Below are 19192 nucleotides of genomic sequence, written 5' to 3'. Positions count from 1 at the left end.
CTAACAGTTGGAAGGATCCCCTTGATTTCACGTCAAATGCCCCACCCAACTCCTGGTATTACAGTGGAGGGTGCTTGGGGTCTGAGGGGTTAATGAGTTGTCCTTTGATAAAATAAATTTTACTACATTTACCATTACTAGATTTTTATCTATCAGCAAATTGGTAGCTCACATATTTGGGAAAAATATCTGTGAAAAGTGGTCTGGGACAAGAATTAAAAATTTTTAATTTGACAGGAGCAGAGCTTATGATTGCGTGTTTATGTCACACTGTCTTCCTACCTTGATTGCAGGTTTTTCCAGCATATCCAGGGTGACATTTGCACTTATTTGGTCCAATACATTCACCGTGTTTGCACCGTGGCTGGCATACAGCTGTAAAAAGAGGGTCACGCATTATTTCTAGGTCAGCAGAACACCAACTGCACAGCACTGATGTCATATACTAACTTGATACTAAGAGAAAAAAATATTAGCACTTACAACAAAGTAACAGAAATATAAAAAGTTACTGTCTCCTACAGTCACTGTCCACACTATACATACATACATGTATACACATATATACATGTTACATATGTATATGTGTGTCCATATATGTATTTATCACTTGGAGCTACAAAATTTTCTTGAGGACAATAATCAAATAGTCCCATCAAAGAAAAAAATGGGTAAAATTACATGTAAGCATCAGTGATATTTGTACACAGTTATAAATTTACAATAAATTCAAACTTATTCTCTGATATACTTAGAAAAATCTTTTTTAGTCCAAATCTGGGTATGTATTAAATCCAGATAAATTTCCAATTGAATAATAAAATATTCATTTTGTTAGAAATGGTATTTCCAAGTTATAAAGTGATTCAAAATGAAACAAAAACTATTTTCCAGAACTTCAATTTAAGAATATTTTTGTCATCTTGATTTTCTTAACTCCAGAGGTTATTACATTTGCTTTCTAATCTATAATAGCCCAAACAGAAAGTTCTCAGTTTGACATTCTGTTTCATCAATTGAGTTCTACTTCCCTCAAGATCATAAAATGCTATAAATCATCACTCGAATATTTTCACTAATTTAAATTTATTCTGTTTATTCCATACCAGTGGTTTTCAATGCTCCCCTTGGGGACATCTGGCAATGTCTGGGTGGGGGGGGGACTAGTGGTATCTAGTGGGCAGAGGCCAGGGATGCCACTAAGCACCCACAGTGCTCAGAGCACCTGCCACAACAAGTTATCCAGCCCCAAATGTCACGGTGCCAGACTGAGAAACCTTGTTCTATACCAAACATGTGCATGTTGCTATGCCAGATACTAAAATAGAGGGTAAATCATTGTACATCATGTCTACTGGCCTCAAGGAACCTATGATCTAGATGAGGAGACAAAACAAACATATTTTAAGGTCAAGGCAATATTTGTTTATGAGCAAAATTGGGGGGGATATGTGAATTTTGTGACAATATCATCAAACAAGCAAATCCATATAGATTTGTAGAGAAAAACCTCATGGAAGAGGCTTGCGTTGGGAGTATGTGTGGACAGAGAAGGGAGAAGAAAATTACACAGTGAAGTGGACCATCAGTTATCTGGGGGACACTCAAAGAGTCTGGATGAGCTAAAGAGATGGGTAAATTCTGGTGGCAGAGTGAGAAACAATCCTGGGTGAGTGGTGTCAGAAGATTACGTTTCCTACATTTCAGACTGAGGAATATGCACTTTATCTGTAGGAAATGGGAAGTTTCTGTAAGTTTATCATCATCAGGAGAATTACTTGATAAAAATCAATGCTCTGGGAATATTAGTATTGTGACGATACGTAGGATGGACTGGAAAGAGTCTACAGTAGTGACTTTCAACTGGTGTGCTGTGAGACCATCTTAGGTGTGCTGAAAAAATTTTTAAACATCATTAATTGCATTATTTTCAAAAGAAGTTCAAAGCACAGTAAATACATTTTTTTAACTTTTTTTTTGATCAACATCATTTAAATGTGCCACTGAAGTTTATCTATAGGCTCAAGTGTGCTATAAGATAAAAAAGGTTGAAAAACACTGGTCTAGAGGAGTGTGAAGACCACAGAAATCATTCAGGTCTGACACAAGGCAGGCATGATTTATGCTGGCAACAGGAACAGCTGAGTGAAGAGGAGACAGGCCTTGAAGGCCAAGGGGAAAAGTCAACAATGACCTCCCCCTGACACCTGTTCCTTCCCAGTTTCCTCTCTTACAATTCTCAAACATCATTTCTTTTAAAACTCTAACATTCCTATAAAACTAACATGCATGTTATTTTTATTATTTTCTGCCTTTCCTGGCTCCCCTCTCATTAATCCTTTCCTCCCCTGGCACTCCCCAGGGCTTATTTGCTAATTGTACTTTCAGGGCTTTCCTGCTTGTCACCTCAGCTGGACCCTGTACCACTACTAATGTTTAGCCCAGTGGTTCTCAACCTTCCTAATGCCATGACCCTTTAATACAGTTCCTGTGGGCTGCGAACCACAGGTTGAGAACTGCTGGTTTAGACAGTGCTGCTCAGGAGGTATTTCATTAAAAAGTTTGCAGAAAGAAAAAAAATGAGCAGAGTATGAATGGTAGAGAAATGTACTTGCAAAATTCTTACACTCTAATTTTAGACATGGCATTAAATTCAAAGGAACATAACTTTTTTCAGGTCTTTGAAAAGAAATGAACTTTCTAGGAGGGCCTTCCAATAGGACTCCTCAGTCAACTGTGTACCTGGCAGATTTACAGTTTTAAAAACACATCCCAGAAACAAGCTACTACTAATGTAATATGCAGGCCCCATAACCAAGAAATACAACTAAAAAAATTTTTTTTTACCTAAAAAAAGACATTCCATAAATCTTAACATTTATGTATGACTACAACATGAATAATCTAGTGTCACTGAGGCACCCAGAATGCCATTTTTAAAAAGAGAAAGTAAACATCTCAAAATCGTTAAATGCAAGTCCAGGTAACAACCCCCTAAAATAATTGGAATTTGAAAATATCTCTAAAACCATGAAAAATTCACTTAGGAAATACTATCTAAAAACATGAAAAAATTATTTAGGACACTTTATAAAATGAACTTGAGGTCCTAGGCCGAGCTGTCTTTTGATATCCTGAACAGCTAAGTGACCATCCATTTATAGAACTTTCAGGTGCCTTATAGAAAAAAAAGATTTTATTGTCTCCCCTTCCTTTTTTGTTGTTTGTTTTCAGAAGTGCCCCTAATCTTGGGCACATCAAATGCACACATTCCGAGAGGCCAGGATGGTTAATGTTTCTTCCACATTTAGGGGGTCAGTATTTCAAAACTAACTGCTGTTTGCACTCCCATCTGACAGACTGTTCACTGACGCAACCAAGAACCCTTAGATTAGCCAACAGCCATTAAATGTGATAGGACACTCATAAAGTTGACAAAATCAATTTTTTTTCTTCTTACAAAAAGAAATCCCTTTTGAGATGTTGCATAAAAGGACTGTGTCCTATTATCTTGCTGGCATTGGGTTTGGAATGGAATTCAATAAACATGCACCGAGCATTTGCTATATGCAACGTGTTATGCTAGGCCCACAAGAGGGGATGAGAAAGTCACAGAGGATATGAAATATGAACTGTTAAACTGTTTTGGCTAAACCATGACAAGGGCTATGATAGATGAAAGAACAAAGAAAGGTGGGTAATAACGGTAACTGCTGCTCCCAGAAAGGCCTCATCTATAAACTATAATCTGAGCAATGGGTCAGAGGTAAGAGCAGCTGGCACCGGAAACAAAAGATCTTCAGAATATTAGTGAAGTGGTTGGGGGAGATGGCAAAGGGGTTTCTCAGTGAGGACAAAGTCTTGTTGGGGGGTGGGGGGCAGGCTACAGAATAAAGTGCTGAAAATAGCAGATCAGATCAAAACAAAGGCTAAGACAGATCACAGAAGACCAGTTGGCTTCCTACCAATATCTACCTTTCCCTTCTGCTTTAATATAGAATATTTGTTTAAAATTTATGTTTTCAAGTGGGGGATGAGTTGGCAATGCAAAACGACATTTCTTGTGCTTCTTGGTAGATACGGGCATCCAAATAACTAAATTCTGGCTAAATGGTATGAAGGCAGAAGTAACTGGTTGAAACTTTTGGAATGCTGCATAAAAGGGATGCTTAGAAGTACGCTCTCTACTTGTTCATGCCTGGAACAGGACGTCATAGCTAAACTACAGTGGCCTCTTCACTCTGGGAGGCTGAGGCAGGTGGATTGCCTGAGCTTATTAGCTCGAGATCAGCCTGAGCCAGAGCGAGACCCCATCTCTAAAAAGCAGGCATTGTGGCAGGCACCTGTAGTCCCAGCTACTCGGGAGGCCGAGGCAAGAGAATCACTTAAGCCCTAGAGTTTGAGGTTGCTGTGAGCAGTGACTCCACGGCAGTCTACGGAGGGCGACAAAGCGAGACACTGTCGAAAGAAAGGAAAGGAAAAAGGAAAAAGGAAAGGAAAGGAAAGGAAAGGAAGGAAAAATATAGTGGCTTCTCTTTAACTATGAGGTTACCTTCAGAATAAAAAGAGACAGAAGAGGAAGTTGTAATATTAACCGTAAATCACCATCCCAGATATTGAGAGCAACTGTTCTTTATGTCATTATTGCTGCCAAATAACAATACTTGACTGACTTTTCTTGAGTGCTAGGCTGTGGAACTGGATTTTGTGTTTATTATCAATCCAGCAAAGGTTTTCTTTGGATGCAAACTTAGGATAGAAATGTAGACCCCAGTACAGAAATAAAACTTGTCAAATTTATTTTACATCTACAGTAACATATATTCATGGGAATGTAAAATAACTTCATTTCTATATCACCCATTTTGAAGCTGGAGAAAATATGGAAAATAATCTCCAACTTCTGCATTAAGTGGCCCACCTTCTAGTAACTTACTCCACTGTCATGTGAGCTGTTGAGGGCCAGTACAAACAAACCTTTATGACTTCATTAATCTGTGAACAGCAGGTCATCCACCCAAAAAAGGTGGATGATCCATTGTCAGTGGTCCATCCTATAATAATCTTCTAATACATCAGAAGTAGATGATACACTTGATTACTTGATTTGGAGGAAACAACATGCCTGCTGGTGCTACATGTTAATCAGAAAGGCAGCATTGCCTCTGACCTTTATACAGCTCAGGGACAAGAAGTTTGAGGTATATTGGATGGTCCACTGTCCCTGGCACCCACATATGGCAGGGGTGTCTAACCTACGGCCCATAGGCTGCAGGTTGATTCGGTGAGGCCTTTTTTTGTTTATCTGTGGTGTCGGATATCATGAAGAGTATGTACATACATGATTTTTGCCCATCAGCTTTCATTAGTGTTTGTGTATTTAGTGTATGGCCCAAGACAACTCTTCTTTTGCCAGTGTGCAGCAGAGAAAAAGAAAGTTGGATATCCCCGATTATGCTTTAGCAGTTTAATCAAGCTTAAATAAAGGCCAGGTGAAGATTGCAGATAATCAACGAATGACAGATATTTTGCCCCCAAATCAGTTGTCGGAATTAAACCCAAATGAGCAATCACACTCAAAAGTTACACTAAACATTCCTGTAGCATAATCTCCAAAGTGCCCTTAAAATAACCTCTAAGTCATTGTTTTAACTAGCAAAAGAAACAAGTTTCAACTGGCAAAGCAAACACAGCTCTTCAATGTCACATGTCCAAGCCTCTTCTGTTTGACTGCAACCTAAAATTTTACTTTTAAAAATCCATCCTGATATAACTTGGGTTCTGAAAGCTGAACAGTATTTTCTAACTCTAAGTACTGAGTGACCACATACGTTAGGAGAAAATTAAATTCCTTCATCAGTTCTGTAATGTTTCTTATATAAGTGAATCATGCTAGAAGTCAAGTGCTTACATTTGAAAAATAAGAGCATGTTGGAGGCCCAAGCAGATGGTGGCTCTAGAAGTGAAAAGGAAAAAGTCAACCCAACCTTAGTAGTTGTTAGTAATTTGAGAATGATTTTCTTATTATAAATAAGATTGCCTTGCCTTTAGAGTCCTAAGAATCATTTGTAATTTTTGCAGTCTACATCATGTGGTTATTCAGATATAGCACCGCTAAACGTAGAACAAAGAACCTCGTCCTCCAGGTTATGTTACTTAGAAACAGAGGGGACAAAGAAGCACATGAGGGCCGGGCAGAAGAATAAATAGATAAAAAACTGGGAGAGTTCAAGGAGCTCTCATTACATCTAACAAGCTGCGCAGAGTTCAGATATGGACAAATTCACTCGAAGAGAGCAAAAAAAGGTGATGAGGAGTTATCTTTTTCAAATAATAATTGGCCTTGGAGGAGGGAAAGTTGCTGAAAACAGCATGAATCTGCTCACTGCTGCTTAATAGGACCTGGAAGGAAGGAGGCAGAATTTTACAAAGCTCCTCTGGAAAGGGCCCTGAGCCATCACATATCACATGTGGAGGAAAACCCAGCAGAAAGGATCCTGCCATCGGCTTGGGGCCTGTAGTTCAGCGGCTAGGGCATCAGCCACATGCACTGGGGCTGGTGGATTTGATAAAATCAGCACATTGTACCCCATAATTGCATTAATGTACACAGCTATGATTTAATAATAATAAAAAAAAAAAGCCGGGTGTTGTGGCAGGTGCCTGTAGTCCCAACTACTTGGAAGGCTGAGGCAAGAGAATCACTATAAGCCAAGAGTTTGAGGTTGCTGTGAGCTGGGACACTACAGCACTCTACTGAGGGTGACATAGAGAGACTCTGTCTAAAAAAAAAAAAAAGATCCTGCCGTCCAAGATCTCCAGAAGAAAACAGCTTCTCAGCTTTCTTAATATGCCGTTATTGTAGTGGCAATTATCTGATGTTCAAATCTAAATTCCTGCTGCCCTAAGAACTGAATAAAAGCGTCTCTGTTATTGCTATAAATCACCATTAAATGCTCTCAGGAATATATTTTAAAACATACTTTTTTTATTACTTGTCACCATTTTATATGACTGAATTGATGCTCACAAAATCTATATAAGGCAGGAGAAAGGTGGACATTACCTTCATTATACTAACAAGTGAAAATGCAGATTAAATGACTTGACCAATTTCTTTTTCTTTCTTTTCTTTCTTTTTTTGACAGAGTTTCACTTTGTGGCCCTCAGTAGAGTGCCATCTCACAGCAACCTCAAACTCCTGCGCTTAAGCAATTCTCTTGCCTCAGCCTCCCAAGCAGCTGAGACTACAGGTGCCTGCCAGGACACCCAGATATTTTTGTTGTTGTTGTTGTTGTAGTTGTCACTGTTGCTTAGCCAGCCTGGGCTGGGTTTGAACCCACCAGCCTAGGTGCATGTGGCTGGCGCTGTAACCGTTGTGCTACAGGCGCTGAGCCAACTTGACCAATTTCAATAAAAATTTTTTATCTCAGTTTCAGGCTCAATCTATAAGTTGGTCAGAAAAAGTCCAGAAAGACCACCATTTCAAGTGCATTTGGAAAGGAGAAGAGTGAGATTATAGTAAAAAAAAAACCAAGCATGAAAGCACAAGGGGGTGGAGAATGTTGGTGGTGAAAAGCATAAAAGTATTTAAAGTGACATTTCCAGGAAGGAAACGTTGCTGTTAAGAACACAATATACGCATAATTTAAGAAAATGAAAGTAACCCTGCCGATATTTCAAAATAAAATAACCTGTCTACTCTGTTGCTTGTTTTGCATATTCTCAATTCTGAGCCACTAATGAAACACAGAATTGTTATCTTTTTTGAAACATTTTTTTTTTTAATTTGGGCTCCACATTTTACTTAACATTATTATGATTAAAAACTTAAATCACAAATTTACTCAAATAGTCAAGATCAACCAATCAGTGGTCACTTAAGAGTATAAAATTAAATAAGGGTTTCTGGTCCTTTTAATGTTGTCTCTCAAAGGATGTCTGACAATAACTTATTTTTATTTTTGCCTTTGGAAACATCCAATTTAGACACATAAATCATTTCATCTCTCACTAACTTTTAATTCCTGAAGTAGCCCCAAACACATGAGCGGCTATATCTACATCTTTGCATTTCAAGAAAACTTTTATTTGTCATAATTAAGCACAATCCCTTTCCATGTAAAAAGAAAAAATCTCTCACTGAGCACTATTGTGGTTTTCACCTTACTTAGAATTTTAACTTTTTCTTTGTGTTTTCATTGTGCTAGAATGGAATTTAGATTGATGCCAAATAAGATTTTAAGAACACATGAGAAAGTGTTACTATTTATTTGGAAATGTAAGACTTTTTTGTTTTTGTTTTTTTACAAGGGGTAACAGTAGCAATGAGCATACCTAGCACCCAGATCTTTGTTTCTAAATATCATTCCTCAATAATAGGAATCAAGATTGGGGCAGGGTATATGTTTTATGTGGCAAAAAGCAAGTGTAAGTATTCAGAAACTGTTAGAAATATGTGAAAAGGACAACAGAAGCTGGATTACAGGAGTTCCATGGGCCAGATTTGGGGTCCTCTGAGTATCAGGAAGATGATAGTTATTGACAACTGAATTACAAAAGAATCTATGGGTCTGAAGGGATTCTAAAAAAGAAGAGGACTGAGCTCCGCCTTAAAGAAGAATGACTACTGACATGCAGAAAGATTGAAAAAATTTGTAAATACAAATTTATAACCAACATTAAAATTATTAATTTGAAGTAAGTTTATCTATAGGTGTTTTAAATTTTCATTGGACAGAAGTGTATCATGGAACAAGATACTCGTACAGCCTCAGTGTATAAACCCACAGATTACTTACTGATTACAAAGAAGATAAGATGCCTTTCAGGCAGAAATCTGGTGTCCACCACCTTAATCAACTGATCACACTTAACTATCACCAGGAATGGGACAAAGTGACATTATGTGCAATGGGAATACACCAGTAATGTATGATCACCTGTGTAATACTCTTACAAAAAAATTTAACCTCAATCTAATGATGCAGACACCACAGACAAATTTAGATTGTGGAACAAACTATCAAGCATCTGATGTGAACTCTTCAAAAATGTCATTGTCAAGAAGCCAACCCAAACTAAACAAAAAAGTGGTACAATTGTTCTAGATTAAAGGAACTAAATTAAAGAGGAAGGTCAACTATATGCAATGTTTGATCCTTGATTAGATCTGGATTAAAAAGTAAAAAAAAAAAATCCATAAAAATCATTTTTAGGACAATTGGGGAAATCTAAATGTAGAATTAATTACATAAGACTATTATATCTATGTTAAATTTATTTCAGTGTGATAATGATATTATGGTTTGTAGGTAAATGTCTTTCTTCTCAAGAAATGAATATTGAAGTATTTAGGCATAAAGTGCCATTATGACTGTAAGTTACTTTAAAATGGTTGAGAGAGAAGAGAGAGGGAATAAAAAAATGTTGACAATTTCAGATGACAAGTACATAGGTATTTACTATTACTATTCTTTCAAGTCTTCTGTGGATTTTTAAATTTCAAATACAAAATTGGGGAAAATGTACTAATAGGAGTTAATAACATGAACACCCTGACAAACATTACTTAGCTTGCAAGCAGTCACTCACTTTCTCTGTAGAGAAGGGGTTAAGAGCACAGATGCCACAGTTAGATGCTGGGGTCCAGCATTAGCATTTAGGAAATGTGGTAACTATATAGAATACTCAGCTTCTCTCTTCTGTTACTTCCATTTGTTACTTAAAAATAGTAAAAGCACAGGAGGCTGGGCACGGTGGTTCACGCCTGTAATCCCAGCTCTCTGGGAGGCCGAGGTGGGTGGATTGCCTAAACTCACAGGTTCAAGACCAGCCTAAGCCAGATTGAGCCCCATCTCTAAAAATTGCCAGGCGCTGTGGCACACACCTGTGTCCTAGCTAATTGGGAAGCTGAGGCAAGAGCATTACTTGAGCCCAACAGTTGGAGGTTGCTGTGAACTATGATGCCAGGGCACTCTACCAAGGGCAACAAAGTAAGACTCTGTCTCAAAAAAAAAAAAAAAGAAAAAAGAAACTCCCCCCGACCCCCACAAGATTCACATAGAACTTACCTATAGGTTTACTGGGAAATTAAATGAGAAAACTCAAAACACTTAGCAGGACCCACCTCATGGCCAGAGGTCAATGAAATGCCAATTGTGATAAGGATTATAAGGATGGCAGGGGGGAAAGTGTCTAAGCGCCGCATTAAGAACTGAGGAATAGGCTCGGTGCCTGTGGCTCAAGCAGCTAAGGCGCCAGCCACATACACCTGAGCTGGTGTATTGGAATCCAACCCGGGCCCGCCAAACAACGACAGCTGCAACCAAAAAATAGCCGGGCGTTGTGGCAGGCGCCTGTAGTCCCAGCTACTTGGGAGGCAGAGGCAGGAGAATTGCTTGAGCCCAGGAGTTGGAGGTTGCTGTGAGCTGTGATGCCACAGCACTCTACCCAGGGTGATAGCTTAAGGCTCTGTCTCAAAAAAAAAAAAAAAAAGAACTGAGGAATATAAAATGAGTAAGTGAAGAAGTCTTTACCCTCAAGTGGGCAAGTTCAGTAAAGAGAAACAACAGAAGGAAGGAGAAACAGAAGTAGGCAAAGATGTCTTGGTAATAGACACATGTAGAAGACTGATGAATTACATAAGTTTAGAGGAGTCAGAAAAGGCACTGAAAATGAAATAGCTAAAAAGGTCTTTCAAAAAGAAAATTTGTGAAATATCTGACCTCATAATAAAAAAGTTCATCAGGATATAATAAACACATTACAGTATTTCCCTTAGTTAAAAGTTGTCATATTTATTTTAAAGCTAGGGTACTCTAATTTTGAGGTTTACTGACGAATCATCCCAGAAGGCCAGAAAGTTTTAATGTAACCATCATCACCTCTTTCAGCAACCAAAATCCCTATGGTTAAAAGAGGCACTGATATATAAGGAGTTGAGCTATACATTATTTAAAAAATAAAATCAGCTTTGTGATTGTACATAGACTAATCTGAAGTGAGACATCTGTGTCTCTGGTGTCTACTGGTGTGTGTTTTAAAGGAAGACGATAACTGCTCCCAGGTTATCTGATGAAGGGCCTTAAACAGAAATTTGAAAACAACCTAAATAGCCATCAATAAGAAACTGCTGAAATAAGTGATGGAAAACTGGTCTTTCTGCCTTCAGCATTGTGAACTTCAATCCAGATCTAACCATCTAACCTGCTGTTAGAGAGACTTCACTAACCCATGATTTCAGCTTGCCATTCTGCTCCTTATACTCACTCACCAGCTCCCCTCATGTCTACTGAGCTCCTCCTACTAGTTCAAATACTCAGCCTGGCATTCAATACCACACATCATTATTTGATGACTGTCTATCCCACCCGACTCATCTCCAATCACATCCACAAATATACCAACTAATTTCAGTCACCAGGAAATAACATAGCCTCTAATACCTCCACATTTTCACACGCAATGCCATTCTTCTCGCTGTCTGCTGGACTGGTATCTGGACAGGCTTCGACCCTCAGTTTAACCATGACCATCTCCAAGATATTAGTCCTTCATGCTGAGTTTGTAGCCTTCCTCAATGCTTTTATAAGCCTCTGTGCAGCATACTTTTATCATAAGTTATGTGTATGTTTACATATACATATTTTACCCTCCATTTTTATAGCTACTTTTCTTATTTAGCTTGCCTACTAGACTTAGAGCTCTTTAAATACAAAGTAACTGCTCTGAAATAGTGTGGAGTCTCTTGACAAAGACAGACATGACAGGTGTACAAGGTGTTAAAAGAACACAGAGGGAGGAAGTTCTCTGCAGGGAGACAGGTGTAGGAAAGAAGCCAGGAAAAGCTTCCAAGAGGAAATGTGAGCTGATTATTAAAGGATGAGTAGGAACTCACCATGTGGATGTGTAAAGGGCCTTTTACTCAGACTAGCAGCCTAGGAAGCAACAGAGGGCTTGGAAATGTGAGGGTAGTCCACTGTGACTGGGTCCACAGAGCAAAACCTAGCCCTTCAAAGAGACGGCAGTTGTCAGCCTAAAGAGCTTTGCACTCAAAGAATTAAGAGATTCAAGCCATTATTGTGAACAACCAATGGAGTGTAAGCACTAGATGACACAATCAGATTACAGATTACAATCTGATTACAATCATATTACATTTATGTGTTTTCAAGCCCATAAATTGATTTCTTTTTAGAATCTTAAGCAAGACCCATGATATGTAATAATGTCATAAGATAGGCAAACTAAACATATTCATTTTTCTTTTCTTTTTTTTTTTTTTTGTAGAGACAGAGTCTCACTTTGTCACCCTTGGTAGAGTGTCGTGGCGTCACACAGCTCACAGCAATCTCCAAATCCTGGGCTTAGGCAATTCTCCTGCCTCAGCCTCCCGAGTAGCTGGGACCACAGGTGCCTGCCATAACGCCTGGCTATTTTTTTGTTGCAGTTTGGTGGGGGCCGGGTTTGAAATGGCCACCCTCGGTATACAGGGCTGGCACCCTACCCATTGAGCCACAGGCACCGCCCAACATATTCATTTTTCTAATAAATGTTTTTTCTTGAAAACTACACTCTAGTTTATTAATATTACATCATGTTCATCTGTTTAAATCCTTTTTTCATAGACATACTTAGCCCTTACCTTTTCAAATAACTCAAGTGAGCGCCATGGTGAAAAACATATTGACTTGGGTATAAAGGTGTATAAAGCACAGTCCCTGCCTTCGTGGAACTACCAGTGTAGCAGAATAAATGATACAGATCCACAAATAATTCCAATATAGGGAGGATGGCATGAGACAGGCACCATACATGTGTTAACAATAAGACGTGAGAAGAAAGATATTCCCTGCAGTGAAAGTCAGGGAAGGATAGAGGAGAACGTGGCATTTGAGCTAAGACTTAAGTCAGACGTGATTTTCAATATACTGAATTAGGAGAGAATACAAACTAAGAAAACATACATACAGGTCATTCACTTCCAGTCAAATATTTGCTTGGAATTAGGACTGATAGTAATGTAAAACAGAAAAAGCCAACCAAAGAGGGGAAAAGACAGAATGTAGAGGATGCCTTTTTTTTTTTTTGGCCCCTAATATAAACAAATGTAGAATTACTAGTTTCTTTCAACTGTAGGCCAAAGTAGTAAACTGGAAAGAATTTTTTTCAGGAACTTAAAACAATTTGCTAACATTTCAGCAGAGGTAGAGCACAGTGTTTTACCTTTTCCCACATTCTTATTCTACCGTTTAAAGTTGTCCCTCCATGGAGATGGTTGAGGCAATTATCAACACCAATGAGGTTAACAAAGGAGAAGGAAGGTCGGTGTGAGTAGGAAAATGGCAGAAAGAAATCAGTCTGCATCCCATTCGAGGTCACCCCAGAATCTAACCACATATCAAACCTCTGTGCGCATCCAAAATTGTATTCATCATCTGCACTTTCTCCCGTGTTCTCTAGCTCACCAAATAACATGCTGGAAACTTGGGAGTCTTCCTTGATTACCTCTTCTTCACTCTCCACAGCCACCACCACCACCATTGTATTAAATGTTACGATAAGCCAATTTCTGAGCTAAGTGCTTTGTATTTTCCATTTGATCCTCATTAAAAAATCCTATTTGACAGAAGTCATGTACATTTTATCTTCAAAAAAGTGGCTACTGCTCAGAAAGGTTAGATGAATCTCTCAAAAACACAGCTTGCAGTGGCACCAGGTCTGCCTGCCAAGTCCACACTCCCCACTGCGGCCTGATGCTTGCACGCCTTCCTCGCACTTTTTGTTCCCACTGCCACGACTTGAATCCAAGACAGTTTCTCACCAGGATGACTGTAGGGGCCTCTAGTCCTGGTCCTCAAATAGGTATTCTCCAGATCACCAGTGAGGAAATTCAGAAATCGGCCCTAACCTCATATTTTCTGGAAGTGGGCCCCCCAGTGAAACAGATGACACACTTGTTCCAAAAGGGGCAGCTACTTCAGAAGCTCCACCCCATGGATTCCTTGCAGCAATGCAGGGCTGCTGATTTTTCAACAAAGCCTGATATCCATATTTTCTGTTTACCACTGGCAACTACGTATTTTTCAAAAAATAAATGCTAAACACTCCCGAGCAAAACTAAATTCAATTGAGTATTAGATCTGACCCAGTAGTACCAGCTTATAACTTCCAAAGTATCAAGTAATTTCCCTACTTAAAATCTTCTGTTTCTCTACAACTTTGAGATTAAGGCTGTTCTATTTAATATGACATCAAAGGCCTTCCACGAGTTGCCCATTTCTACTTCTCCCACTGCCTCTTTCATCAGAGACCCTCCAAATATGTACCCTACTCTGGATTGAGGTTCATACATTTCCTAGAATATGCCCCTCATTCTGGCATCTGAGGTTTCTATGCATTTTTCTGTCTGTTCAGGGTACCCTATTCTTGACTGACGTGAGCCAGGATTTAGCTAGGCCATCACAACTCCATCACTCCTGGTCTGGGATACCGTCTCCTGAGATATGCTCTTATGGCATCCTTTGACAAGATATGCCTGTATCAAAACGTGCCTTTCATCTAGTATCATCATTATCTGTGGGCCTTCAGCACTAATAACAATGTGAATGCCTAGAGTTTTACGTTGCTGGCATGATATCTGCAGTGGTTGGCCCAGCAGGTGGTAATAACACTCAGTGTACATCTATTGAAAGAATGCAGCAACTGAACTCTCTTGAGTCCGTGAAGTCTTCCTTGATCCCCCAAAGTGGGAAGTGATTCTTATCCTGAATCCCCTCGATGCTTTATCCTCAACCCTTTCCTATTAGCAACATAGAGGGAATAAGAGCCAGCGATCTCACCACATGCTTGAAAGTAATGGTCCTTGTTTTATTCATCTTCAAATCTTCCCAGCACCTACCTTTGCTCCGTGCCTCTAGAAAGCTCTCAAATAACTGTCTGATAGATCACAGTAACTCTAAAAGCTGAGGTACCACAATTCAATTCTATTTCCTTCCAGTTCCTTTTCCAAGGGCAAATATTCTTAGATAACAAAAACCATTTCATGTGGAGGTTTTGGAAAGAATATTAGAGAAATAGGAAATAAATGGTTCAGAAGCACAGATAGCTATCCAAGGAAAGCCTTTATTTTAGAAAGGAAAAACTGGAGAAATATTCTACTTCCAATTGATTATTTCCAAAAGATGGGTATGGTCAACAAAACATATTTTAAAACATGCTATATTACGTATCCCATGATGGGTCCTAGTGAAAAACACAGCTTGGAGCTCTCCATTTGTATTCCACATACTGACCACACACTCGTAATAGCAAACTTATAGAGAACCATCCTATGGGAAGCACTCCACTGAACAGCCAGTACGAATCTTGCAAAATAGGTTTAAAGAACAGGAAATTACAGTTGAGAAAAGTTAAAATGTGCCTGGTTTCTCATACAAAATATGTCACAAAAACAGCCCCCACCCTCAGACATGTTAGTGACAAAGTACACATTCTACTCTCCCTTTGTCCCCCTAGTCTCAGCCATCGCTCTGCTAGTCGGTCCTATAATTGCTAATAACTGTAAAACACATCTGCTTTGATTTGTTCAAGTCTCCCCGAACAAAGAAATTCCTTGACTTTTATTTCTAGCACCATCAGTTTTGTTCTCAAATGTTTTTATACTAAAACTTTACCTTAAATTAAAATTCTACAGCATGTGATCATATCTTTCATCAATCAGTTTAAAGTACAGCATATTGTCTTCTTGGCACCAATTCCATTAAATATTAGAATTTCATGTGTTTCACCAAAGTTTTCTGCTAAAGTGTCACAGTTGTGATTGGTTAAGGGACAATATCCATAGCCAAAAATATTTTAAACAAAGAACCCTCCAAGTACCAATATAACAACATGAATAGTCACTGGTGCTATTATAATAGCTTGCATTATATATTTCATACGGTTAAAGTATTTCTTACCTGAATTGTTCCATGGAGAATTAATGAACATGAAATACAATTCTCTCAGGTTAATGATAGGCGGGTGTTAGTAATTTCATTTGGTAGACTTTTTTTATATTTGCTTCTTTAAGTATTAAAAATGTAAACTGTCCTTTTGGTTAGAATGGAGGTCAATTTATAGATTCACAAAACAGAAGAAAAGAATTATAAACTGAAATGGAAAAGTTTAATGTAATAACTGAATTGAAATTAACTTAGTATAATTATGTACAGAATAAGCACATCTCTGAGAGAGACGGGCTTCCATAAAAAGCAACTCAAAAGCACAACTAATGTTAAGTTTTGTTTAGAGCCTTGTGAAATTATTACTTAGAAGTTATGGCTTTCAAGACATAGATTAGCCAAAATTATTTCAAGAAACATGTTCATCTAACCTTTGAGCTGGCACCTTATCCTGGCTATTCTCTGCCTTAAGACGTAGAAAGCTGCAAAACAAATGTCCAAAAAAAGAAATTCCAGATCTTTTCTCTGTAAGGAGGCTGGACTTGGGTATTTATCAACTTGTTACATTCCCGGAGACTTACACACATTCAACTTTCAGTGCTTTTCTGAAACAAAAAAAAAATCTAGGACATGTTTAAAATAGTAGTATTTTTAGTCACCATTTTGTTATTAAAAACATTTTGTAATAAAAATATTAATCAATAATTGAAGTTATGCTATTCGTCCATAGTCCAAATTCCAAATTAAAATATTTCAGACCCTTTGTGACACTATATCTTCTAATTCAATTTTTTGTTTTCAGAACATTAATTTTTGATTCCTAGAGACATTGTCCTTTCATTTAAACGACTATTGGACAAAACACCTGAAAAATAATTAAAACTTTTGATCAATGAGTAAGAAAGGCTGGTAGTTTTAAAGTTAATACATCTTTACTTACCTGCTATTTCTTACATACTTGTTCCCTTTTCTCTCCGACTTTGGGGAGGAAACATTAAGGTTTTTGTTTTTTGTTTTGTTTTTTTCTTCCCTTCCACAGCATTGTCTTCCTGCATGGCTGCTTTGGTTGTTAATAGCAACAAGAATTACTGTGAAAGCTCAGCCATTTCACTTGAAGATACATAAATAACCCGGTTTGATGAAAGTAAAGGAAAGAAACTTCAAATGCTACTAACAGTGGTCAGTGTTCAACCAGCTTAGAGATCTTAGAGGTAAAGAAAGAGATGATTTCATTATTCCTTTTCTTGATGAATGCCTTCCTTCTTTAAAACATGAAATACCCACTTTAACTTAGATTTGTGTATTTATTTGTATGATTTAAAGTTAGGTAGAGAGAGAGTATTCTTTTGGATAATATTAGAAGAAAAAAATTCCAAGTCTAATGTGATTCAATTGAAGCAATAATTTAACTATTGATGCAGAATGATCAGTCCATATTTTGAAGGCACACATTACATTTGCTTGCTAAATGTTGTTTATGTTGGTTAGGTTGACCACAAATTAGTTTTCACTTTCTATTGTTGTTAATTTTAAAAGAACTCACCATATCTTTATGCTGACACATGTCATAAAATAGGAAAACAAAATATATCACAGCTAGAAATAAAGCACGAATAGCTAATTACATTCTGGCTCACATATTAAGGAAAATTGGCAATAACCATGGTTATGTCTCAGAAGGAAAACATATAAATGGATACCGTTTCTTTAATACTCTTCAAATACCAATTTTGAATAATCTAACTTTCAAGAAAAAATATTTGAAATTATTTTAAACAAAGATAAAACAACTTCCTAAAGAATAACAAACATCATTATATTCTAACTAGTTGTATTAGTACCAAGTAGCCAAGTGGTTCTGTATGATTTTGTTCTTATAAGCTTATATATATCTTAAGCTTGGGTCACATTTTTTCTATTTAACATAAATTAGCCTTGATATACATAAATTTAATAAATTTTATGGTATCAATATGTGTATCTGTTAGACTTTCAGCATAAAATTTTAGCCAATGCCCCATATTTTAAAATTTGCATTTTAAAACTATACAAAACTGCATTTTAAATCAAAGCAACGTTGGCTGGGCATGGTGGCTCATGCCTGTAATCCTAGCACTTGGGAAGGCAAAGGTGAGAGAATTATTCAAACTCAGGAGTTTGAGACCAGCCTGAGCAAGAACAAGACCCCGGTCTCCACAAAAAATAGAAAAATGATCTGGGCATGGTGGTGCCTGCCTGTAGTCCCAGCTATTCTGGAGGCTGAGGCAGGAAACTCACTTGAGCCCATGACTTTGAGGTTGCAGTGAGCATTGATGACGCCACTGTACTCTAGTCCAGGCAACAGAGTAAGACCCCCCACTTCAAAAAAAAAAAAAAAAAAAAAAAGCAATGTTACACTTCAGATAGATTTAAAAGTTTCTGAGATCTGTTCTCTACAAACAGATAATTTTCACTTTCTGTAAAAGTTGCCAAAAATAAATGACCCGTGAGAAACACTAAAATAGGATTCATTAGTAACATACTCAAGAAAAATATGTCCAAATTTATCTTAACAATCACAAAACAGCCACAGTAGTAAGTGTAAGCAATACTGCCAGCAAGGCCACTTGGTTATGTTCACAGCTCTAGAACTCTCTCCTGCAACTTGCTTAACAACTTCTGCTTCAATTCATCTGAGGGTTGTCAGTGATATTATGTACTTTACTATACGTGGTCAAAATTAATAAGCACTCTGAGGATTTTATGAAATTGTGATCATATAAACCAGAGAAAATAAACTATTTGGGTATACTCTTTCTGGTACACACTAAACACAAGTTTACAGATTTGGAGCCAATCCTGGGCTTTGGACGGTGTTGAAAAAAATGAAGGATAAGAGACTGTAAGAAACTGAGCCTTTTTCTTATCCGAAAGTATGGCTATTATAGTTGAATTTACTGTAAGGAATTAGAAAATGCCCAAATGTTAGGCCAAGTATAAACTCTGGAAAGGAACTAGTAAAATGCTGCAGACTAAAAGAGCTGATGCGGTCACCACATGACATGGACTGCAGGCTTGCAGCCTCCTGAGCAAGCAGCAAGCAGGAGACACATTCCTCCTTACAGGTGACAAAAGCTGCGTTCATGCCTGAAAAGGACATGCCCCCCCGACACTGACTTCCACCTCCCAACCCTAACCATCCACTAGAAAAATAACTGAAAGTTCTCCATACCTCAACCTGAAGTTTCATGCTATATTTTTCATTG

General features: G+C 37.9%; 1 protein-coding gene across 8 annotated transcripts in view; it reads right to left on the bottom strand.

Moving 5' to 3' along the window:
• NPNT (nephronectin) overlaps positions 1 to 19192 on the bottom strand; it is a 75833-nt gene that overhangs the window by 40135 nt on the left and 16506 nt on the right. For 6 of the 8 annotated variants that reach the window (XM_053561376.1, XM_053561663.1, XM_053561600.1 and 3 more), the window contains exons 3-4: positions 16379 to 16429; positions 283 to 375 (exon numbers count right to left, since the gene is read on the bottom strand). In XM_053561376.1, coding sequence (XP_053417351.1) covers positions 283 to 375; positions 16379 to 16429 — 144 coding nt within the window. The remainder of the gene's footprint in view (positions 1 to 282; positions 376 to 16378; positions 16430 to 19192) is intronic. The other 2 variants (XM_053561458.1, XM_053561749.1) reach the window with 1 other exon arrangement.

Source organism: Nycticebus coucang, chromosome 1, assembly GCF_027406575.1.
Source record: "Nycticebus coucang isolate mNycCou1 chromosome 1, mNycCou1.pri, whole genome shotgun sequence".
Classification (NCBI taxonomy): Eukaryota; Metazoa; Chordata; class Mammalia; order Primates; family Lorisidae; genus Nycticebus; species Nycticebus coucang.
Note: the sequence above shows the minus strand (reverse complement) of the source record. Positions and strands in the feature narration are given on the sequence as shown.